Source organism: Leuciscus leuciscus (genome assembly GCF_965113295.1).
Source record: "Leuciscus leuciscus genome assembly, chromosome: 1".
Taxonomy (NCBI): Eukaryota; Metazoa; Chordata; class Actinopteri; order Cypriniformes; family Leuciscidae; genus Leuciscus; species Leuciscus leuciscus.
This window is the reverse complement of record NC_138725.1, coordinates 12566241-12591558: the sequence shown is the minus strand read 5'-3', so window position 1 is coordinate 12591558 and position 25318 is coordinate 12566241. Positions and strand designations below refer to the sequence as shown.

General features: G+C 42.8%; 1 protein-coding gene across 1 annotated transcript in view; it reads right to left on the bottom strand.

Moving 5' to 3' along the window:
* Nucleotides 1-5637: 5637 nt before the first annotated feature.
* The window catches only part of LOC309499694 (uncharacterized protein), a 182184-nt gene continuing 162503 nt past the window's right edge, over nucleotides 5638-25318 (bottom strand). The window contains exons 9-15 of the mRNA XM_082171092.1: nucleotides 8255-8341; nucleotides 6920-6982; nucleotides 6757-6831; nucleotides 6419-6447; nucleotides 6253-6327; nucleotides 6035-6103; nucleotides 5638-5901 (exon numbers count right to left, since the gene is read on the bottom strand). Of these exons, the coding sequence (XP_082027218.1) occupies nucleotides 5791-5901; nucleotides 6035-6103; nucleotides 6253-6327; nucleotides 6419-6447; nucleotides 6757-6831; nucleotides 6920-6982; nucleotides 8255-8341 (509 nt within the window). The 3' untranslated portion in view covers nucleotides 5638-5790. The remainder of the gene's footprint in view (nucleotides 5902-6034; nucleotides 6104-6252; nucleotides 6328-6418; nucleotides 6448-6756; nucleotides 6832-6919; nucleotides 6983-8254; nucleotides 8342-25318) is intronic.

Below are 25318 nucleotides of genomic sequence, written 5' to 3'. Positions count from 1 at the left end.
CAGAAATGCATTGCCATTTTACATATTGCATTGTCATTTTGCATATTACATTTCAAATTGAATATTGATACCCATATGCTTCCATAGATGCTCGAACAACACCATTATGGCAGTAACATGATTTATTCATCAACAGCAAATGTGATAAAGGCAATGCTTCATGTACAATGTTACCATTTATGTGTGTTTAAAATCTGCAAAATAAAGAGAAATAGGACTATCACATATGCAAAACCTCAGATGATCTCATATAGATCATTTAACTGAGAGAGTTACTCAGGAGAATAGAGAAAGCTCAGATATGCAAGACTCTGAAATGGACTTCAAGTGCAGCATTCAGTGTGATTTCCAGATGATGGTGATTTTGCAGGATGATTTGAACACGTTCAGAGAATAGCTCTGTTCTCAGAACAGGTTAAAGCGCTGATAAAGCTGTGAAGCAGATTTGAGGAAGTGAAACATTGAAATGTTCAGCGTTTCCTTGTAGCTCAGAGTGTGGTAATGGACTCTCTTGTCTAGTGTTTAGTGCAGTTATCATCCTAGGTCCCCCCTATTCTATATTTTTCTGTTTTAAAAAAAATTGAAAATCAGTAAACACTAGACAAGAGAGTCCATTACCACACTCTGGGCAATACTGACCAAGACATAGTCCTGTTCTGAATCGTCTGTTTCCACATTGTCTGGTTCAGAGTCATCCTGATAGAAATCACTCTCTGATAAAAAGATATGTACCTTTAAGGCGGCAACCCTCCGGTCTCTCTTGTGAAGGCGATACAGAAGTAACAAACTGCAGTTCATCGACTGGCCACTAGAGACCGGCTGCAGAAGAGAGTCAATTCCACATTGAGGAAGTGTCTAGAGACTGTGAAACATGGTGTTGAAATGTTCAGCGTTTCCTTGTAGCCCAGAGTGTGGTAGGGATGGGGAAATGAAGCCTCATGAATCACTGAGGCTTTCCCCTGACTCTTCCGGGAAAAGATTCAAAGCTTCGAGAGTGTCGATAACAGCGCCATCTGGTGCTTATTTAAAATGAAGCAGCCAGAAGCCTGTGTTAGAAGCTCTGGCAGATGAAGCAACCACAACACACTCCATAGTTTCAATGTTATGTGTAGGGGAGAGTGGGGTAAAGTGAGAATTTTTTTACATTTGTACCCCTCTAAGTGAGCTAAAATGATATATCAGTCAAATTTACACATTTCCCATTAATTCAGGATGTTTCCTATCAATGGAAATTATTAGAATGTATTCAGGACGAAGGGCAGTGAACATATGATTGTTTTTAAAAAAGTGGTCTTGTGTCTCACTTTACCCCAGCTTAGGGGTAAACTGAGACAGACCAGATAAATCAAGGGGGTAAAGTGAACCAGCTGGGGGTAAACTGATCCACTTATTTTTTCACTCTGAAACTTCCATAACAACACATGTTGTAACAGTAAGAATCTTGACAGCTAGCTTGACAACCACACATTCCAGAACTAATGTCGGACTAGTAACAGAATCATGGAGATTGGTCAATTAAGCAAATTTTTTGATGACCCACCGGTGCGCATCCAAGTGAAGGTGCAACACCCTTGGCGTCCTCTCCGATTTGCGCGTTGACCTCGGGAGACTCAGATGGCCTCTCTTGTCTAGTGTTTAGTGCTGTTATTGTAACGATAACCAGCTGGAGTGCCCTTGAGAGCCACCAGAGGGCGCTCCATAATAGACTATGATCACTTCCTCACAAACTACATTTCCCATAACTCACTGCCCGGACTCATCAGCACTCATCTCATTCACCTGTGTCTTATCACCTTGTTTCACTCACACCATAAATACCTGGTTTTCACATTCACTCAGTGCGAAGTCTTGTTTTACTGTTACAACATTTCTGAGCGTTATTTTCCCGTGTTTGATTCTTGTTTTGCTGACCTTGGACTGTTTCACCGTTTCCTGATCGTTTCTCTGCCTGGCCTGACTCGGATTGTTTATTGGACTCTGATTATTGCTGCCTGCCCTGACCTCTGCCTGTTATTTGGATATTCTCTGTGTTTCCTCCTTTGATCTGTTCGCTGTTGATGACCCTGCCTGTACGACTACTCTGTAAATAAACTGCATTTGGATCTTCACCTTCGAGTCTCGGAGCCGTTGCGTAACAGAAGACTTCGCCACACATAGATCCAGCAGCTGAGAACTCACCATCATGAATCCAGCAGTCAAGATTATGCGTCTCCGTCAAGGAGATCAAACCATCGAGAGTTACATTGTTGACTTTCTGGAGCTTGCTCACCTGACTTCTATGGATGAGGTATGCCTTATGATATTTTTTCGTGGAGGGCTATCCGAGCCGCTCAGCTCCGCTATGCCACTGCACAATCCCCAATGGACTTTAGGATTTTATATTTATTTGGCCCTGCAACTGAGTGGTTCTGCCTATGCTGTGGGGATCACGGAGGAGAAGCATGGAACTCCCACATTAGCCCTCATTCCTCATCCTCATCCTCATCCTGTCACGTCCTCCGAGGCTGAGCTTCTCCACGCCAGTCCAGCCGAGCCTGCACTTCACGCCAGTCCAGCCGAGCCTGCACTTCACGCCAGTCCAGCCGAGCCTGCACTTCACGCCAGTCCAGCCGAGCCTGCACTTCACGCCAGTCCAGCCGAGCCTGCACTTCACGCCAGTCCAGCCGAGCCTGCACTTCACGCCAGTCCAGCCGAGCCTGCACTTCACGCCAGATCTGCCGAAGCCAAGGCAGTACGCGTCATGCCCGCCGCGCCTGAGACAGCAAGCGACATGCCCGCCAAGCTAGAGCCTTCACTGCTGGTCCCGTCCAGCACAGAGCCTTCACTGCTGGTCCCGTCCAGCACAGAGCCTTCACTGCTGGTCCCGTCCAGCACAGAGCTTTCACTGCTGGTCCCGTCCAGCTCAGAGCCCTCTTCATCGCTGGTTCCGTCCAGCTCAGAGCCCTCTTCATCGCTGGTTCCGTCCAGCTCAGAGCCCTCTTCATCGCTGGTTCCGTCCAGCTCAGAGCCCTCTTCATCACTGGTCCTGTCCAGCTCAAAGCCCTCTTCGCCGCTGGTCCTACCCAGCTCAAAGCCCTCGCCGCCGCTGGTCCCGTCAAGCTCAGAGCGTTCTGATCCTGACCCAGAGACTGAGCTTCACGTCACTTCTGCCGATCCAGAGACTGAGCTTCACGTCACTTCTGCCGATCCAGAGACTGAACTTCACGTCACTTCTGCCGATCCAGAGACTGAGCTTCACCTCACGTCTGCCGATCCAGAGACTGAGCTTCACGTCACGTCAGCCGATCCAGAGACTGAGCTTCACGTCACGTCCGCTCGCCAAGAGTCTCGTCCCGCCGAGACTGAATCTGTTCCTGAGCCTGAATCTGATCCTGATACTGAGCCTGAATCTGTTCCTCTTCCTCTTTCTGCGCCTGTGTCTTCGGACAAGATGGCCGACTCCACGCCTGTGTCTTCGGACAAGATGGCTGACTCCACGCCTGTGTCTCAGGACAAGATGGCCGACTCCACGCCTGTGTCTCAGGACAAGATGGCCACCGCCGAGCCAGTGTCTCAGGACAAGAGGGTCTCCGCCGAGCCAGTGTCTCAGGACAAGATGGTCACCGCCGAGCCAGTGTCTCAGGACAAGATGGTCTCCGCCGAGCCAGTGTCTTCAGACAAGATGGCCGCCGCTGAGCCGGTGTCTGTTCCTGTCCCTGAGCCAGTGTCTGTTCCTGTCCCTGAGCCGGTGTCTGTTCCTGTCTCTGTGTCTGTTCCTGTTCCTGAGCCGGTGTCTGTTCCTGTGCCATGGTCGCCTCCCTGGCCGCCTGAAGGGTCGTCTCCTCCCTGGCCGCCTGAAGTGTCGTCTCCGCCCTGGCCGCCTGCACAGCCTGCTCCGCCCTGGCCGCCTGCACAGCCTGCTCCGCCTGCACAGCCTGCTCCGCCCTGGCCTTCCGCCCTACCGCAGTCTCAAGGTCCTCTTCCGCTCCACGGACCTGGCCCTCCATCCCGCCCCCGGATCCGCCTCCGGGCCACCTCCCACCTGGACAGTTTTGGAGCGTCTGGAAGCTGCTCTTTGGGGAGGGGCTATGTAACGATAACCAGCTGGAGTGCCCTTGAGAGCCACCAGAGGGCGCTCCATAATAGACTATGATCACTTCCTCACAAACTACATTTCCCATAACTCACTGCCCGGACTCATCAGCACTCATCTCATTCACCTGTGTCTTATCACCTTGTTTCACTCACACCATAAATACCTGGTTTTCACATTCACTCTGAATGTTTTACTGTTACAACATTTCTGAGCGTTATTTTCCCGTGTTTGATTCTTGTTTTGCTGACCTTGGACTGTTTCACCGTTTTCTGATCGTTTCTCTGCCTGGCCTGACTCGGATTGTTTATTGGACTCTGATTATTGCTGCCTGCCCTGACCTCTGCCTGTTATTTGGATATTCTCTGTGTTTCCTCCTTTGATCTGTTCGCTGTTGATGACCCTGCCTGTACGACTACTCTGTAAATAAACTGCATTTGGATCTTCACCTTCGAGTCTCGGAGCCGTTGCGTAACAGTTATTATTAAGAACGTCCTTGGTCAGTCTTTTTTTGTCTTTATTTTTTTTTTATTGAAAATAAGTTTTTTTTTTCTTTTTTTTTTTTTCAAATAGCTTTGTAGTTACTGCTAAACATACAGGTTTTAAAATAGAGGAAAGCACACAAAATTTTACCAGTCGGATGTTTTAACCACTTTAAAATGGCTTTTTTGGTCACTTATATCTGAATATTTATAGAAAACAACATAGACATCAAGAGAATATGAAGAGTTCAGATGCAAAAGCCTCTAAGTGCCATCTGAAATTTTCTTCTAGAATGATCATTTTTATCAAGCTCGTATATTTAAGTTCAGTAATTTCACTTAAATGACAATTAATAGGTAATTTTCATTGCCTTTTAAGTGAAATTACTGAACTTAAATATACGAGCTTGATAAAATGTATCATTTTAGAAGAAAATTTCAGATGGCACTTAGAGGCTTTTGCATCTGAACTCTTCATATAAATATAAGTTCACTCGAAGCAGAAAATCCATCCTTCTGTCCTTTTAAATGTCTGTGTTAAAAGAGCACTTTCAGTCGTTTAGTGAAGCTGATTGCTGTAGCTTATATCCGACTTAGGCATGGGGTCAGAGATGAGGAACGATCCCAGCTTTTTCCCTCTCAACTTCCAGCACTGCACCTTTCAGAGCCGAGAAGCAACATCCAACCAAATCATGGAAACCTAAGGCCTTCTTCTCAGTCAACAAAACAAAGATCGAAATTCCTATAACTGGGATGAAATCCCGACTCCAGAAGCTCATACCATCTTAAAGCTGTAGATGACCAGATCGTTTTTTTTTCATTCGACGCTATTAATATTTTGTTCTCAAATTCAAGTCTAGAAGCTCTTGAATTTTGCCACTCTTTTACCTTCATACAAGTATTCATTTAAAACGTGAATTCTAACTTTGAAACTTTCCTGCTAACAAGAGCAAGTTTAGTTACGTCTGTTTTTACAGGAATGGAAGAGACACTAGATTGATTCCGGCCTGTATGAAAACACATCAGGGCTTCAGTCTCTAACTTTACTGTAGCTGTGATGATATAGATGAGATTCTGTGCTCTGACCAGATGATGATTCACATAAATCTCATTCATATTCACAGGACATTCAACAAATATCTGCTCGTTCACACACAAATATATAATTCCTCCAAACACCAGAGAGATAAAAACTTCCCGTCTGCTCCTGATATGATGAGCTCATGATCTGTATCATTAATGTTTATTTGTGAAGGTCTTGTTCTTGTTCACAGAGGCGTAAAGTTCATCCTGCGGTTGATCTTCTCTTCCTCTGATGGCAGCATAAGTCACTGTATCATCATGATCCTGAAAGAACAGATTCTGTCCATCAATGTTTGAACCACAGCGATTATTATTATTATTATTATTATTATTATTATTATTAGAGCATGAGCTTAATTTATCTGAGAGTCAAACTCATGTGCTGGTATCTACTCACATTGAGTGATTTTACTGGCTTTGTATTGGAAGAAGTGACCTCAGAATAAGTCACATCATCTGTCTGCTCCTAAACATCAATGCAAACGTGCAGAGAGTCAAGTTTAACACACAGAACAGACATATCTCTCACTATAATATGTAGAATAACACAAAAGCTTTTAAATCACATTATTGAACAGACAGTGAACGTAATGTTTGATGATTTAGTGGACTCACATTGGCTCTTGCAGCGGGAGGAATGGACATGTTGATCGTCTCATACGTCCCTTTATGATCATTCTCATCTTTGACCTTCAGAACAAACAGTTAAACTGCATGAATGACACTTTATTGAGCTTTAAAGACAGTAATCAAATCTAAATCACTGCATTACTGAACTCACCGCAGAGTCGCCAGTCCCTCTTTTATTATCTGAAAACAAGTGCCTCATGAAATATGAGTATTTATGATCAAACACACATGAAAAACACAATGTTAAGCATTAAGATTTTTCAACAATCAGATTTTGTTGAAGCATTCAAATGAATAATAAAAAATGATTGTTGACTTGATAACTCCGTGAGATTGACATTTCAGGATTTCTCAGCAGGAATAAACTTCTGTTTGAGAATTTCATATAATCCACATGTTTCTATGATACTTACAGTCTGAACATGATGTGTTTGTTTGCTCATCTGAACTGTTTTTAATTGTTGTAAAGGAGTAAATCTGAAAACTCACCAGCTCTTTTTCTGCAGATCAGCCAGAGAAGAGCAAGAAGGAGAACAGCGACTGCAGCGACAGAAATCACTATGACTGAAGAAGAGATTGAGGACAGAGTCAGAGACGGACAGGGCAGATTGAGGACAATTATAGACAAAGACAAAACACTGTGATTATGTACCTTGTGTGTTTTTATTCCAATGATCCTGAGAGTCTGTGCCTGGAGTTGCCATATCAGCTTGAGCTGAAAAGGATGAATGTTAGTTGAGATGCATCATAATAATATCCAGAATGAGGAGAAGAAGAGGTGAGGTGTAGCAAACCTAGCAGCTTAAACTTTATTTTACTAAACTAAAGAGAGAAATCCAACATGAGAACACACAGCAAAATCCCCAGAATCCTACATATGGTCCCACTCTAAAGAGTGTTAAAGTAACTCTGAATCAGAGTTAAAGTTAATGAGATGATAAAGTGATTAAAGTGATGATTGAGCATTAGTGATGAACACCTGCTGTTAACAAGCAGAATCACTGAAGAAAAGAGAAACACAAGAACTACAACTGACTTCAGCCACAGCCTTATGCTGAGTTCACACTGAACGATATTAGCCCTGATTTTCGCTCACCAACAGGTTTTGTGAGATCACCGACAAATGCCCAAAATCACTGGCAAATCGGTGCTCGTTCACTTTAGTGACAATCACGCAGTGTGAATTATCAAAGACGCAATCTGAGAGAATTGCAGACGAGTCGCAGACGCCCGTGAGATATTTGGCATGCTAAATATCTGGACCTGTCGGTGATTCACAATCCTGTGGTGTGAATGTGTTCTGACTGAAAACTACATCAGCGATGACTGACAGCCAATGAGAGACGAGATACAGGACAGCGGAGGAGTTATAGACGACAATATCAGCATTTTAATAGATATATTTACAATTACATAAAACAGAAACAAAGGACAAACATTTGCTTGACCAGCAGCCATAGCAACACATTGCAAGATGATTGACAGGTCAGTTTGCGTGACAGGATGCATGTAACTAATCGACAGAGAGCAACCATTAAAGATGCAATTGTTTGATGTGATAATTTGTCCCAAAACATGTCTACTCTTCTGCTACACACTAAAAAGTATGCACCTTTTCTTCAAAAAAAGACTGGATGAGCAGTATTTTATGTCTGTTTGGTGTTTTTCATGGATCTACAATGAATGCGCTGCATGGATGAGCTCAACATATCGTCTTCATGTGATGCTTTCTGGGAGAATCGAGTGAAAGAACCGGAGTGTTATATGAACACTACTCTCACCATTTATACTAAACATGTCCTAGAATATGCATAAGTACGCTAATCGGGACACACCATAAAAGTCCATGAAATGAAACTAAAACAACAATTCAATGTGACAATCATACTGTAGAATATGACAGTCATATTTTGATGAGTAACACTGAAGATAACTCTAGCATTATGCACTGAAAAGCACTGATGTGAGAAAGACAGTGATGATGTACCTTTAGAGACGTGTGTGTTTCTAGTTGAGGGATCCTGAGAGTGTGTGATGTGGACTGGATTCACTGCTGTCGTTGAATCAGCTTGAGCTGTGAAGATGAATGTTAGTTCAGATCATTAATACTGTACAATATGACCATCATATTATAACTATGATCATCACATTACATATGTAATGACCTGATCAATATCAGTCCTTTTGTTATTTTGTTTATTTCTGAATTATGTGGGTTATTGTATTTTGTTTGATAGTGTTTAATGCATATGCAAGAAGATTTATCATTTAATTATTTCTGTGCTGTTCAGATGTGCCTGGTAATTTAACAGTTGAGTTGTTTTCTTTAAAATGTTTTAAGGATGGTTCATTTCATAAGAGAAGCTCGATCAATCTGTTAATGTTAAAGATTTAGTGTTCTAATAAAGTATCCTGTTGAACTATGTGAAATCCCGCGAGAGACGAGAACGGAAACAGGAAGGGGAGAGAAAAAAAACGAAACTGAGCACGAGAGTGAGCACGAGGGCTAGTCTGCTATTAACAGAGTTTGTGGGCTTAACGCTTTAAGTTGGACTATAATTTGTTTATCAGAAACTGCGTTCTCTGCGTAGGAGTTTGTGACTGAGGGAAAGTGAAACACCACCGGAGTTGTGTGTTTTTGGACTGTGACACGAGCTTAGGCCTGTTAGCCTCTCTGGCTAAATTAGCTCGTGGTTTTTCAGTAACGTTACTGTCACACGGTCGCGGGAGTGACCGCATACACTTTGTCTGCTGGACGAGAGGAGACGATATCGGGAAGAGATTCGCTGGCTGACGCGGACGGTTTCGTCATTGGGGACTGTTTGACTGTCGGTGCTGGGCGGATGAAGCTGTTTAACCCTTGCTGTGCCTGTGCCGCTTGCAAACGGAGTTCGCCTGACAGAGAGAGTTACAGACGCGGTAGGATCTGAGCTTTTCACTACACGCCAGGAGGTATTGTTGCTTTCTTCACTTTATGAGCTCCAACCTTAAGCGCGCCAACGAACTAACTTAATGCAGGCCTGCTAAAACAACTGAAAAATAAGAGTGCACTCAGGTTATCACAGACCATTGACTTTATTACCTGGGGTTTCTTTTTTCTTTCAAATTGGGTTTTATTTTCATATTTGCTCTTTGCTGTTCAACTGTTATGTGAGTTTTGCATAATACAAAAGGAGGAAATTGAGCTATGGCGTTCTTGTTGTTTATTCTTTCACCAGCCATTGTATTTGTGTAGCTCGGTGTTTTCTGTGTTAATATTCTATGTTTTAAAACCAAGAATATTCTTTCAGGTACCCATTGATAAGCAGAGAGATAGTGAGAATCATAGTGTTCTTAGACAGGGTTATTATACAATGGAATGTCTCTTTCACCATTTTACCAAGCATTAGGATTAAGAGGGTTTAATACTTTATACGCTGCTGTATAACGTACTTGCCTCATCACGAGCCTATGGTGAAAAGGGTTACATTTTTGGGGGCTCGTCCGGGATGTTGTGCGCAGATTTCAAACTGCTATTGTAATCTCATATTTGAGTGGTCTGTACTGCTAACAGTTTAATTTTTTTCTCTTTCTTTCTCACTTATCAATTCTAAGCACACAAAATGGATGTTGATGAGATTGAAGCTTGGTGTAAAAGGAAGCAAATAGCTCGTGAGAATGCAGTAGTGTTAAGTGGTTTCGATGCCAATATCACAGATGATGTTCTGCTTCAAGCTTTGAGTCTTGTTAAAGCTTTTGGAATTGCTAAAATAATGGATCGCTGTCTAGATGTGGCTTCCAAAACCCAGTTTGTGCTGATTCAGACATCCACTGATCTTACTAAGCAGACTATACCTGACTGTGTTGGGCTCCCTGGAAAAGCTGGTCCTTGGCCTGTTCATGTGCTCCCTGTTCTCGCGGAAGGTGAAGGTTTTGAAGCCAAGCTGTTGTCCTTTTTGAAGCATGAAGGAAAGACTATTACTGATGTGAAAGGCTTGCTTAACCCTTCGCCTCTTGACATGAACACTGCCCTGATCAATGCCATAAGTTCCCTGGTGGACAAATGTAACACTGCACCTGCTGATACTCAAAGTTATAGGAAGCTCCGCATGTTTTCTGGTGTGAGACCCACCCCCAGTGGGGAAGAAGAATATGACGCTTGGGCAGAGCAGACTATGCATTTATTGGAGGAATGGCAATGCAGTGACAATGTGAAAAAACAGAGGGTAGTGGAAAGTCTTAAAGGTCCAGCTGCTGACATAGTGAGGTTTCTACGAGCACAGAACCCTTCTGCTACTTCATATGACTACATGCAAGCTCTGGAGACAGCTTTTGGAACAACTGAAAGTCCATCTGATCTTCTTATTAGATTCCGACACACACTTCAATGTGAAGGTGAGAAGCTGTCTGCCTATTTGATGAGGCTAGATAAACTGTTACACTGTGTTTTCAGGAAAGGAGGGGTGCAGCTGTCGGAAATGAATCGACTTCGCATCGAGCAGATTGTGAGAGGTGCCTTGCCACAAGACATGATTGCCCTTCGCATTCGCATGACACATAAGCTGCGTGAACCACCTACCTTCAGTGACTTATTGAAAGAGGTCCGAGAGGAAGAGGACATGCTTCAAAGTAGGAATGATGTCAAAAGCCCAGTGACGTCACTGACTGTTACTCCTGTCCCCAGGACCACTCCTGAAACTAAAGTTGATCCTGAAGTGGAACAACTCAGAAGAGACATTACTGTTATGAAAGCAGAAATGATTAGCCTTAAAGCTGCTACAGTAACATCCCCGCCAGATACCCAAGGTCCACAATTTGAAATCCCTGCCAAGGCTAGACAAAGGAGGAGTGAAACACTGCAAAGAGCTGGCACTGAGGAAGATAGACCAGGGATATTTTGCTATAGATGTGGGGAGGATGGACATTTCAAAAGGGAATGTGATGGTGAAGAAAATCTCAAGAGGGTCAACAAGCGTCTCATCAAACTGACAAAGAAGTCGGGAAACTACCGCGGGAACCAGTAAAGGAACGGCCTGGCTTCCCTGTGGTGAAAACACGTTCCACCAAGTGCATTAAACCAGATGAGAAAGTGAAAGACACTATACCTGAGGGCTTAGTGGGGCCAAGTTCTGCTGTACCAGTGCAGATTGAAGGCATCTATGCTAAAGCTATACTCGATACTGGTTCTCAAGTGACTTTGCTGTACAGATCCTTCTACGACAGATACTTGACACACCTGCCATTGACACCTATCAGTGCCTTGCAGATATGGGGCCTCAGTCCTGCTGATTACCCATATGATGGTTATTTGTCACTTAAGCTGGAGTTTTTGGAAGCTGACATTGGAGTTACTGAGACTATTGATGCCCTTGTGTTGGTGTGTCCTGACCCAGTTGTGAGAGGTGAAGCGTTCATACTTGTTGGCACAAATACACCCACAGTGAGACGACTACTGAAGAGCTGTAAAGAGAGAATAGGAGAGAATTTAGTCAGCTTTTGCATGCACATTCATCCCGCTTTCAAAAGGGCTTTTGAACAGCTGTTAGAATGCCTACCTGATGATGATGACAACCACAAGAGAGGAACTGTGTGGTTCACACAAAGTAAACCCATTACTGTGCGCCCTGGAGGGGTAGCTCGAGTGACAGGTGTGCCAAAGTTTCGAGGGATTCCACGTGCTCAAGCCATTCTGGTGGACTCACCTGAAGAACCCGGCGATGATCCAAGGTTTTCAGGAGAGTTTTTGGTCAGACCAGAGTTGCAGGTACCCACTGTTGTAATGTCAAAGAAAATCACTGTGCTGGTCAGGAATGTATCGAAAAAAGAAGTTACCTTGACCCGAGGAATGCCGGTTGCTCACCTGTTTCCAGTAGATGTGGTGTCCTCGTCTTCTGTAAGCCAAAAGCCTAACACTGAGTCAGCAGGAAAATTGACCCCATCTTCCTTTAACTTCGGAGATTCACCAGTCCCTGAGGAGTGGAAGGAGAGATTGGTGGGCAAAATGATGGAACGACATGAGGTTTTCTCTACCCATGAGTTTGATGTTGGTTGCTGTAAAAGTGCACATCACGCTATCAAAACCACAGAGGACAAACCTTTTCGAGAGAGGTCTCGCCGACTTGCGCCTGCTGATCTAGAGGCATTGAGACAACATCTGTCACAGCTTAAAGATGCTGGGATCATCACCGAATCAAGAAGTCCGTATGCCTCACCTATAGTGGTGGTGAGAAAGAAGACAGGTAAAATAAGGATGTGTGTGGACTTCAGGACCCTAAATCGACGCACTGTTCCAGATCAGTACACAGTACCGAGGATCGAAGACGCACTGGCCTGTCTCAACGGAAGCAAGTGGTTTAGTGTGTTAGACCTCCGGAGTGGATATTATCAGGTGCCTATGAGTGACTCCGATAAAGAGAAGACGGCCTTCATCTGCCCAGCGGGTTTCTACCAATTTGAAAGGATGCCACAAGGAGTGTCAGGGGCTCCAGCAACCTTTCAACGAATCATGGAACAAACTGTTGGGGATATGAACTTGCTGGAAGTCTTGGTATATCTGGATGATCTCATCGTGTTTGGAGCAACACTCGAAGAGCATGAGGATAGGTTGTTAAAGGTACTGGACCGCTTGAAGGATGAGGGTCTCAAGTTGTCGCTGGATAAATGCCAGTTTTGTCAACCGTCAGTGACTTACGTGGGGCACATTATATCTCAAGACGGAGTGTCTACTGATCCAGAGAAGACTGAAGCAGTAACCACATGGCCCCGGCCAAACACTGTGACTGCTTTGCGATCATTTCTTGGCTTCTGTGGATACTATAGACGCTTTGTGAAAGATTACTCCAAAGTTGCCTATCCGTTGAACCAACTGTTGTCCGGTTACCCACCAGTTGCCAAGAAATCCAAAGAAAAAAAGGATAACCTCTACCTGAACCCATCAGAGCCTTTTGGTAGTAGGTGGGATGACAAGTGTGAGACAGCCTTTGTAGAGTTGAAGCAGAGACTTACTCAAGCCCCGGTGTTAGCTTTTGCAAACCCTCAGCTTCCCTATGTGTTACATGTGGACGCCAGCCAAGAAGGGCTAGGTGGCGTGTTATACCAGGATCAAGGTGAAGGGTTAAGACCCGTTGCTTTCGTCAGTAGAAGCCTAACCCCATCTGAGCGACATTACCCTGCTCATAAATTAGAGTTTCTGGCTTTGAAGTGGGCGGTAGTGGACAAACTGCACGATTACCTGTATGGGACAAAGTTTGAGGTGAGAACAGACAACAACCCGTTGACCTATGTGCTGACGTCGGCCAAGCTGGATGCCACAGGTCACCGTTGGCTTGCGGCATTGTCCACGTATGACTTCAGTCTCAAGTACAGGTCAGGAGTTCAAAACATTGATGCAGATGCTCTGTCTCGTCGGCCACATCCTACGCTCACTCAAGTACCGGAACGGAAAGACATATCTGCAGCCGGTGTGAGAGCCATGTGTCAGATGGTTGAAGTGAATAAACGTAGAAATCCATGTCCTAGTAGGGCAATTGACCAATTAGGACCCTCTTCACATGCTATCCCGCAAGCCTACTGTAATATGTCTACCTTGAGTGTAAAGGAGATGCCCATTCTGAGTTCTACTGAGCTGTCAAATGCTCAGCAAGAATGTGCTGGCATTGGTGAGATATGGTTAGCTCTCAACAAAGGAGATTTGACACGAGTTGACAAGACAAAGCATCCAACCTGCTCTCTGTTGTTGAGAGAATGGGATCGGTTAAAGATACGGAAAGGAGTCATGTATCGAGTCACAAGTCCTCCTGGAAAACCCCCTCGCTGTCAGCTAGTTTTGCCAGAAAAGTATAGGAAGATGGTAACAACCTCTCTGCATGATGACTGTGGTCATTTAGGCCTTGACAAAACCTACGGCCTAATTAAAGATAGATTCTACTGGCCACGGATGAAGTCAGATGTCGAAGACTACTGCAAGTCCTGTATCCGTTGCATAAAGAGAAAGACGCTACCCAAGAAAGCTGCTCCGCTGTCTCATTTGCAAAGTGATGGACCACTGGACCTTGTCTGTATGGACTTTTTGTCCATTGAACCCGATTCAAGCAATACAGAAAATGTTCTGGTTATTACTGATCACTACACCCGCTATGCCCAAGCTTTTCCAACGAGAGACCAGAAAGCCTCTACGGTGGCGAAGGTGTTGATAGAAAAGTACTTTGTCCATTATGGATTGCCAAAGAGGATGCACAGTGATCAAGGGAGAGATTTTGAGAGTCGGCTTGTACATGAGGTTCTTGGCACACTTGGGATTGAAAAATCAAGAACTACGCCCTACCATCCTCAAGGAGACCCCCAGCCTGAGAGGTTTAATAGGACTTTGTTAAACATGCTCGGGACTCTGGAGCCAAGTAGTAAGAAGAAATGGAGTCAGCACATTGGACACCTTGTCCATGCCTACAACTGCACTTCGAATGAGGCTACTGGGTTTTCGCCCTATTACCTTATGTTCGGGCGTGAGGCAAGGCTCCCAGTGGATTTGTGTTTTGGGACATCCAGCGATGACACACGGCAGGGAACTTACCTAAAGTATGTAACTGAGATGAGAAAGGAGTTAAAAGCTGCCTATGAACTTGCTGAGTCCATTGCTGCCAAGCAGAACGAAGGAAATAAACGGAGGTATGACCAGAAGATTCGGTGTTCACAGCTGTTGCCTGGAGACAGAGTCCTGATAAGGAACCTAGGGTTGCAGGGGAAGCATAAGTTAGCAGACCGCTGGGCTTCAAATCCTTATGCGGTGGACAGTCAGATGCCAAACTTACCAGTGTTTCGGTTGAGACCAGAAGATGGAAATGGACCTATCAAAATTCTCCACCGAAATCACATCCTGCCTCTTGGACAAAATGCATGCCTGGATCCGACACCTGATGTTGACCCTGTACCTGGTGTGAGAGTCCTTCGAAAGAAACGAAAGAGACTTCATAAACTTCGTAACCGTGTGTCAGAGAGAAGCAAGGTTTCATCGGAGACATCAGAGAACAAAGACAAAGAAGAAAAGCCAGATAATTGTCATGGGAAAGAGTACACAGATTCTGAGGATGAAGAAAGTGAGATGTGCTATGACTTATCTGCCCAAGCTAACAGGACTGGAGAAGAAAAAGAAATGTCAGAACCATTTAGCTTGGACCTGGATATGGTGTGGGATGAAGTGACTGAACGTCAAGAGGTGACACAGCCAGAAGCAATCCAAGAGGTTACAGAGGAAACAGTAACAGACAAAGGAGGGTCTCAACCAGAGTCTGCTGAGATGACAAGTCGAGAAACAGGGACACATGAAACAGGTGAAATGAGAGAAGAGACTCCAAGAAATGAAGTTGTTAATGAGGAAACTCAAATGTTACCAGATGGTACAAAGCCTGAAACTCTGACCAGCAGAACTCAGAGAGTCAGAAGAGCTCCATCCATATTAACATATGACACACTAGGACATCCAAGTGTTATAAAAGCTCCTATTACAAGATATGTTTCTTGCCTTTATAAATGGATAAGTGCCCAGTGATCTTTTAGGTGTAAGCCACTTCAGGTTATACTCACTAATATGTTGTGTTGTGTTTACATTGCTAAAGCACCAAGTCATGAGGGCATGTCTTATATTGGTGGGGGGAGAGTGTAATGACCTGATCAATATCAGTCCGTTTGTTATTTTGTTTATTTCTGAATTATGTGGGTTATTGTATTTTGTTTGATAGTGTTTAATGCATATGCAAGAAGATTTATCATTTAATTATTTCTGTGCTGTTCAGATGTGCCTGGTAATTTAACAGTTGAGTTGTTTTCTTTAAAATGTTTTAAGGATGGTTCATTTCATAAGAGAAGCTCACTAATCAATCTGTTAATGTTAAAGATTTAGTGTTCTAATAAAGTATCCTGTTGAACTATGTGAAATCCCGCGAGAGACGAGAACGGAAACAGGAAGGGGAGAGAAAAAAAACGAAACTGAGCACGAGAGTGAGCACGAGGGCTAGTCTGCTATTAACAGAGTTTGTGGGCTTAACGCTTTAAGTTGGACTATAATTTGTTTATCAGAAACTGCGTTCTCTGCGTAGGAGTTTGTGACTGAGGGAAAGTGAAACACCACCGGAGTTGTGTGTTTTTGGACTGTGACACGAGCTTAGGCCTGTTAGCCTCTCTGGCTAAATTAGCTCGTGGTTTTTCAGTAACGTTACTGTCACACGGTCGCGGGAGTGACCGCATACACTTTGTCTGCTGGACGAGAGGAGACGATATCGGGAAGAGATTCGCTGGCTGACGCGGACGGTTTCGTCATTGGGGACTGTTTGACTGTCGGTGCTGGGCGGATGAAGCTGTTTAACCCTTGCTGTGCCTGTGCCGCTTGCAAACGGAGTTCGCCTGACAGAGAGAGTTACAGACGCGGTAGGATCTGAGCTTTTCACTACACGCCAGGAGGTATTGTTGCTTTCTTCACTTTATGAGCTCCAACCTTAAGCGCGCCAACGAACTAACTTAATGCAGACCTGCTAAAACAACTGAAAAATAAGAGTGCACTCAGGTTATCACAGACCATTGACTTTATTACCTGGGGTTTCTTTTTTCTTTCAAATTGGGTTTTATTTTCATATTTGCTCTTTGCTGTTCAACTGTTATGTGAGTTTTGCATAATACAAAAGGAGGAAATTGAGCTATGGCGTTCTTGTTGTTTATTCTTTCACCAGCCATTGTATTTGTGTAGCTCGGTGTTTTCTGTGTTAATATTCTATGTTTTAAAACCAAGAATATTCTTTCAGGTACCCATTGATAAGCAGAGAGATAGTGAGAATCATAGTGTTCTTAGACAGGGTTATTATACAATGGAATGTCTATTTCACCATTTTACCAAGCATTAGGATTAAGAGGGTTTAATACTTTATACGCTGCTGTATAACGTACTTGCCTCATCACGAGCCTATGGTGAAAAGGGTTACACATAAAAAGTTAATATTTTTGCGGTCAAGTTTCAATTCCTTTATTATTTCCTGCATCACGTTTTGGACTGTTACTTCACTGCAGTTCATTAGTTTGAAGCAATGCTTTGAGTTACTCTTCTGTGAGAGTCAAAGAAGCTTTTGTTCCCTCAGTTTGTTCTGGTTCAGTGATACTGATAGACCTTAGAGTTACTGACATTATGAGGCTCTTCTAACACTGTTTTCTCACCTGAATACTTGACAGTGTATCTGACTGAGGTCTTGACTTGATTTCTGCGAGTAAGCTGACATCTCCACTCTCTGTTGTTATCTTCATTCAGGAGTGTTGTAGTCAGAGTGGTGATACAGTGATATTGATCTGATGATGATAATATCTGATATCTGGAGTCTGTCTTCAGATCAACACCAGCCTGATTCACCCACAACAGCTCAACTCCCTCAGAACGGACAAAATGATCACAGGAGAATCTATATGAATACAACTGACAGGAGAGAGTCACGGAGTGGCCTGGACTGATCTCAGTCTGTGAGGATGAAGAAGAAGATGATGATGATGATGATGATGATGATGAAACTGAACACAAGACACAAATCACAGACTCTTCAATCATCATCTGAGTTTAAAGGGAGAATTACTTTTTAAATTGACCACACAATCATAAACTTACCATGAAGAACATACAGATAAACATTTGCATCAGTTCCTTGTTGTCTGTCATTCACATATTGTCGGCAGCCGTATAATCCATAATCTTCTTCTGTGACGTTCTTGATGTTCAGAGAGCAGTCAGACTCCAGACTCAGTCTCTCATGTCTCTCTGTGTCGCTCTTCTTTATCCCTTCAGTAATCAGTTCAACTGTCTCTGAATGTCTGAAGCTGTTATAGTTCCATGTAGTTGATTTGCAGTCAGAAAGAGCATTATTACAGGACAGACGCACATTTTCACCAGAACTGATGAGCACATGAGCATCATCTACTCCACTGATACCTGAAACACAGTATATCTCAGTGATCATTATGATATATATTAATAAATTGATACAAAACCTACCAGCAGAAAAAGCAGAAGACTCATATAGGCCCCTCTCTTGCACCCAGCGCAATTGACTTTGTACACAGGTGCATGTATCATTCCTATTTTGCACCCGCGCAAAGCTGTCACGGTTCATGAATCGGCTGTCTCTCACTGATGTGTCTGCGTGAGTGTAATTGTGTGGGTGTGGTTACTCGTTGTGTTGATTAGTGTCACCAGCTGTCTTCAATCCCAGGTTCCTTTATATGCCCAGTAACTTCCCTCTCATGTTGTCAGATCGTTGTGGTTGTTCCTCGGTGAGTGTCCTGTTCTCGTGCCTCGTCTGCTACATTCTTCGTCTGGATTTCGTCAGTTCCTTCGTGTCGTCTGGTTGTTCCACGGTTCCTGAGTTTCACTTCGAGCACGCTGATCACCGCACCACCACCGGATCGCCATCTCGTCCCTGCTTCAACTGCCACCTGAGTGTTTGTCCCCGATCTGTGTCATAACATCTGACCACTTATAATAAACTGAGTTTTTACTTATCCTCCTGTTATTTCCTCACAAAAGCGCGCTTTTCCCTCCACAGAAGCACGTCGCTAAACTAGGGAATGAACTTGCGCTCCCTGGGCGGTTCAGCGCAAAAAAGGAGGCGTGTTCCGGCGCAAACGTTCCCTCATGCTATTTTGCTGGTTTAGAAAACAATTGCGCCACTAACCAGGAAAAAATAGTTTAAAGTCAGTGGCGCGTTGCGCATGTTATTCATATGCTATCTAAATATTTTCTCACAAATGTCTTGTATATTTTTCTAGCACAAACACAAGTACATAATTTTAACAAAACGATACACAATTGTAGTTTAAGTTCGTGCTGAAACTATATTTAAATTTTTTGAAATAATCCATTAAACCTGCTGAGAAACGAGGAGCGTGAACTAGAATGAGCACGCGCATGCCCGGGAAACTCATGAATATTCATGTAGGCTCCGCCCACTGCCTCTACAGATGCACAACTCACTTTTGCCCCACATTTCACGGTGCACTTGGTGCAAAAGGGAGAGCGCGCAAAACTTGTCACTTGAAAGCGAAAAACAGTGTTTGAGATTCGTCGCAGCAGATTCAAGCAGCTGTAGTTATGTACTTGTGTTTGTGCAAGAAAAATATACAAGACATTTGTGAGAAAATATTCTACAAGTGTGCAACTCTCATTGGATGAATTCACATACTGATTTGCAGATGAGCCAAATTTCTCCATGACTTCACATTTTTTGATGCAGGTGTGTAAATGCGTTTTGCACCATATTCACTGCAGCAACTGTAGCAAAAATGTAAGCGTATGAGTTTCTTAATTTGTGATTTGTAGAATAGGATTTGTGCACCTGCAATGAAGAATTTGAGAAGGTGTAACTGTTGTGTTGTGTTTGTGGAAGATAAAAAAAAGTCTACAAGTTTGCAACTCTTAAAACATTTCTCTCTGTGACTTCAAATTTACTGATACACATGTGTGGCTATTCTCTACAACTACAGATTTCACTGTCACAGGCGTTCAGTAGTTTTGCACCAAAAATACCTCCATAATAATTCTTCATCATCAGATGTTTGAGTGACACTATGTCCAGTATCAGGAATAATACAGTATGATCTGTGTGTATCAATACACAACTCTGAGATCACAACGTGAATGTGTGCAAGAATAAACTGAGCATGTTCAAATGAACTCTTTCCAGACTAATTCCACTAAATGTCTTTAGAGAAAATACAGATTTCTTTACCTGTGAGAAGTGAAGAGAGAATGATCAGTCCCAGCAGACACAGATCACACTTATCAGCCATTTTGTGTTTCTGTCAGTCTTTCTCTTCATTATATATAGTTACAGCTCTTCCTTTAAACATCATCAGCTCCTCCTGTGGTTGGTAACTTCCTCTATTCTGATCAAATGAGTGTTGAAATTCTGTGAACCACAGCCTCAACACACATCTGCTCTGAACAGTTTATTGGCTACTTTTGCACACGAGAGAATTACTGTTAGTCTCACTTCTTTCTTTTAGCAGTTTCCCACATGATGTTAAAATGATGCATTATTAGTAATAAGATTGTTTTGCTACTGAAAAGGTTTCCACTATCCATGACTAACCTAGAAGTGCTAGAAGAACTAACTAGCACTATGAGCACTATTCTCTCTAGAACATTGGATGTTGTTGCACCTATTAGATTAAAAAAGGTCAGAGAGAAAATTAAAGCACCGTGGTACAACAATACTACGCATGTTCTAAAGAGAGAAACCCGTATTTTAGAGCGTAAATGGAAACAAACTAATTTAGAGGTCTTTAGAATCGCGTGGAAAGACAGTACGTCACGTTATAAAAAGGCCCTAAAAGCAGCCAGGGCTGAGCACCTCCGCAAACTAATAGAAAATAACCAAAATAATCCAAGGTTTTTATTTAACACCGTAATAGAAAATAGAAAGCATCAGAACCACAATTGTAAACGTTCAATCTTCAGTTGCGCCTTATAATTCAGCCTTAATTATCACCCCACAAGAACAATTACAGTGCTTTACAACTATAGAACAAATAGAGTTAAATAAACTTATCACTTCCTCTAAAACAACAACATGTTTATTAGATCCGATACCAACTAAACTACTGAAAGAAGTGTTACCTGTAGTGGAAGAGCCTCTCCTCAATATTATTAACTCGTCTTTATCTTTAGGTCATGTTCCAAGAACATTTAAACTGGCAGTTATAAAACCTCTCATTAAGAAACCACAATTAGATCATAATAACCTAGCAAATTATAGACCCATTTCAAATCTTCCATTTATGTCTAAAATATTAGAAAAAGTTGTGTCCGCTCAATTGTGTTCTTTCTTGCAAGAAAATGATATCTATGAGAAGTTTCAGTCTGGATTCAGACCGCATCATAGCACTGAAACTGCGCTCGTTAAAATCACAAATGATTTACTTTTAGCTTCTGACCAAGGCTGTATCTCAATACTAGTTTTACTTGATCTTAGTGCTGCGTTCGATACTATAGATCACACAATACTCTTAGATCGACTACAAAATTATACTGGTGTTCAAGGACAAGCATTAAGCTGGTTTAGATCATACTTATCAGACCGTTACCATTTTGTCTATTTAAATGGAGAAAAATCGATCATAACTCCAGTAAACTATGGAGTGCCGCAGGGATCTGTGTTAGGCCCTCTATTATTCTCAGTATATATGCTGCCACTTGGAAATATTATAAGGAAACATGGAATTAGTTTCCATTGTTATGCTGATGACACTCAAATATATATTTCATCACGGCCAGATGAAAACGCTAAATTATCCAAATTGACAGAGTGTGTTAAAGATATAAAAGATTGGATGACGCGTAATTTTCTTTTATTAAATCCAGACAAAACAGAGGTACTACTTATCGGTTCAAAAAACCGCCCACAAAACCTCTCGCAATACAACTTTAATATAGTAGGATGTCCTGTTACTTTATCCTCTACAGTAAAAGACCTGGGTGTTATACTCGATTGCAACCTGTCTTTCAAAAATCATATTTCATATGTTACAAAAACCGCCTTTTTCCACCTTAGAAACATTGCTAAGCTACGTAATATGCTATCAGTTTCTGATGCAGAAAAGTTAGTTCATGCATTCATGACCTCGAGACTAGATTACTGTAATGCTTTATTAGCCGGTTGTCCTGCATCCTCAATTAACAAGCTACAGTTAGTCCAAAATGCCGCCGCTAGAGTTCTTACTAGATCAAGAAAATATGATCATATAACACCGATTTTATCATCACTGCATTGGTTACCTATAAAGTTCCGTATTAATTACAAGGTATTGCTACTGACTTATAAAGCCCTAAACGGCTTAGCTCCAGTCTATTTAACGGATCTTCTATCGCCCTATAATCCATCGCGCTCTTTAAGATCACTAAATTCAAGGCTTTTGGTCATACCTAGGATATCCAGAACCACCAAAGGAGGGAGAGCATTTTCACATTTAGCTCCAAAACTCTGGAATAGCCTTCCTGATACTGTTCGTTGCTCAGACTCGCTCTCCCAGTTTAAAACTAGATTAAAGTCGCATCTCTTCAGCCAGGCATTCATATAATATTTTTAATCTTACAGTTCAAATTACAATCCGGCCTCTAGTTAATAAACGCCAGAGGAGAACTGGCCCCCCGACTGAGCCTGGGTTCTCCCAAGGTTTTTTTTTTCTCCATTGGGTCCCCTGATGGAGTGTAAGGACACTATTAGGTCACTTGATGGAGTTTTTCGGTTCCTTGCCACTGTTGCCTTTGGCTTGCTCAGTTGGGGATATTCTGGGGATATCTAATTTGATTTTATCAATAAATTCCACTAGAAACAAACCTTGTTGTATTATTTTAATTTAATACTGTGAAGCTGCTTTGATACAATCTGTATTGTGAAAAGCGCTATACAAATATACTTGACTTGACTTGACTTGACTAACCGTTTTTAAAGTATTTTGAAATGATTAACATCAGCTCCAGTTTGGTGAAACAGAAAGTATTTGCACACACTTCATGAGCGTCTGTAAAGCAGATATTAAATGTCTTCAGGAAGAGTTTCTACACATGGATTGTAATGTTCTTCTTTACTCTCTCCAGCCCTGAGAAATAGATCAGATCCAGACTCCTTTTTTAACAATACAAACACCAAATGCCAGTCATTTTCCCTTTAGCCGGTGGATTTGGCAGTGGCACGAGCCGCTCTGACAGGGATGATTCTCGGTCAGCTGGTTTTGTGTGCTGTGACACAGACAGAGACATTTAAATCGATTCAGAGATGCTTTAAAGGCTATTTTGAATTTAATTTGCTGTAAAATGCGATGTTGCAACCCTGACTCATGTGAAAAATGTACCTGTGGCAACATTTTTGTAAGACGATAAAATATGTTGTGTTGTGCACGTTTCACAACAGTATCAAAGTGAAATGTCCAGTGAGTGGCGCTAAAAGCGTGTTTACTCTTTTTCCGGAACAGATGAACGTGAATATGGCAACGTTTTATTACGTCGAAGTTTGTACGTATTATTATTTGTACGTATTGAGTTTAAATGTCCGGTGAGTGGCGCTAAAAGATTAATGCTCCATCACGCTTTAAAGTAACGTACACCTACACTATACCCTAAACCTACCCGATAGTGTTAACAAAAGCAAATGCGACATGAAAACGTAATTGTAGCCATGGTGTTTAAGATTATTTATGAACTTAGAGCTCTTATATCATGACTCGTCTTTCACGGGATTCGAACCCAAGGTCTTCCAGCTGAGCTACTGAGCAAGCTTTATAAGTTATTGTAGCAGGTTACTTGGTCGCCATGGTTTCAATTACTCTCTCTCTGGACCAGTCAGGATGTAACTGCATGCTATATAGGCAGGGTGTGTGCCCTTTTTACACCCCTTACTCTTTGTTGCCGGAGGCACATTTCCGCTCTGGATCCTTTCGCGTCCGTGGTGCAGTTATGGTAATTCGATAGGTAATACAGTGTGGCTAATTTGTTTGTTACCTATAGGCCTCGTTTGTGTTAGGATGGGAATTACAGCGTGCAGTGTCTCCCTGTCACAAACCCGATCCTTCCTGTAACGGAACCGGGTTGAGTTTTGCTGCTGGTAGGTTGGTCAAATCTTTCTCTTCTTTGGATATTTGTTTTGACTGAGTGTTTAAGTAATCGGCCGTCTTATTGTAGGCTCCGTGTAGCTGTACTATCGGCACTAGTTGGTGTATTAGTGTGAAGCTCCCTGACGGGTATGTATGTATACTAGTTGGCATCGCGTGTATATTTTGTTTAATCATAAACCGTTACTAAATTTGGTTTGTTTGTGTACGTCAGGATTGTAAACTGCTTTGCTTGCGCTGGTATCTGCACTAGCCCTTCCCTTCCCCCATCACGCTGCTGTTTTGTCTCAACCGATTTCTGTTTCAACCATAGACTGTTCAACGGGTTGTAGATACATGAGCTCACTCCAGGCTTTGAACGCCTCTACGTGTCTTTCAGCGCCAGAATTCGTTGCCCAACTGGGTGTCTGGCAGGGCTGTATTTGAGTAATTGTGGCACGGATGATAGCTTTGTCTTTCTTTGGCTCGTCCGTGCCTATTGATATGTGTGTGGAGATTGGGGTTTATGTTTCTTTTGTTTAAGTTTTGGATAAAAATATTTTTATTTCTGTTGAAAGTTTATGATCTGTTGTTAATTTTGGTTATTTTTGTAAGGCTCTAGGCAGCTTGAGTTTTTTATCACTGTGTGTGTGGGAGTGTTCACGTGTGGTTGGGGAATCTTTTTTTTTTTAGATCCCCCACCCCTTGACTATGTCGCTCCACTGGTAAGGCCTCAGCACTCATTTCCCCTATTTTAGTGAGTATGGTACTTTTAACTTGATGTTGTTTTAGTAATTGTATAAATAAAATTGCCTTTTAATGCAACTACGTCTCTGGCTTCGTGCATAAGTCGAACCTGTGTGCTTTCTGTATTTTGGTGGGTTAACTATCGAACTAGTCAAATTCTATTCTCGGGGTGAAATTCCCCGGGTGGCGTAGCCGGTGTCTTCCTTGAGTCTGGGCGTTGAGCGGTCAAAAGGCGCTCCACGCCAAAAAGAAAAGTCGCACTCGCCACATTATCATAAATCAATGAGCCAGTGTTGGCCAAATTTAATGAATACCTTGGTTTATCATTATGAGAGTCAGTATGTGTCATCGGCACCATGCTCTGAAGATACTCAAGATATTTCTTCCTTGTAAAAATATAATGAAATTAAAAAAAGATAATATCTTTTATTTTTTCCTTTTGTAATGAAATGGGTCTTGACAGATTACTTGAGTCACACCGAGAACAATAGCCGCGTTTCCACTGTCGGGCCAGGGCCGGGCCAGGGCTAACAGCGAGCCGAGCCGGGCCAGTGGCCTCGGGCCTCAAGCACCGTGCTTGCGTTTCCACTGCCGGGCCATTAGCCCTGCAGCGCTGCCCTAAACCCCGCCCATAACACACCTTCTTGGATCAAACGTCATACAACCCCACCTATTTCAGCGGGAATTATGAAGTTCATTCAGGCAGGACACAAGC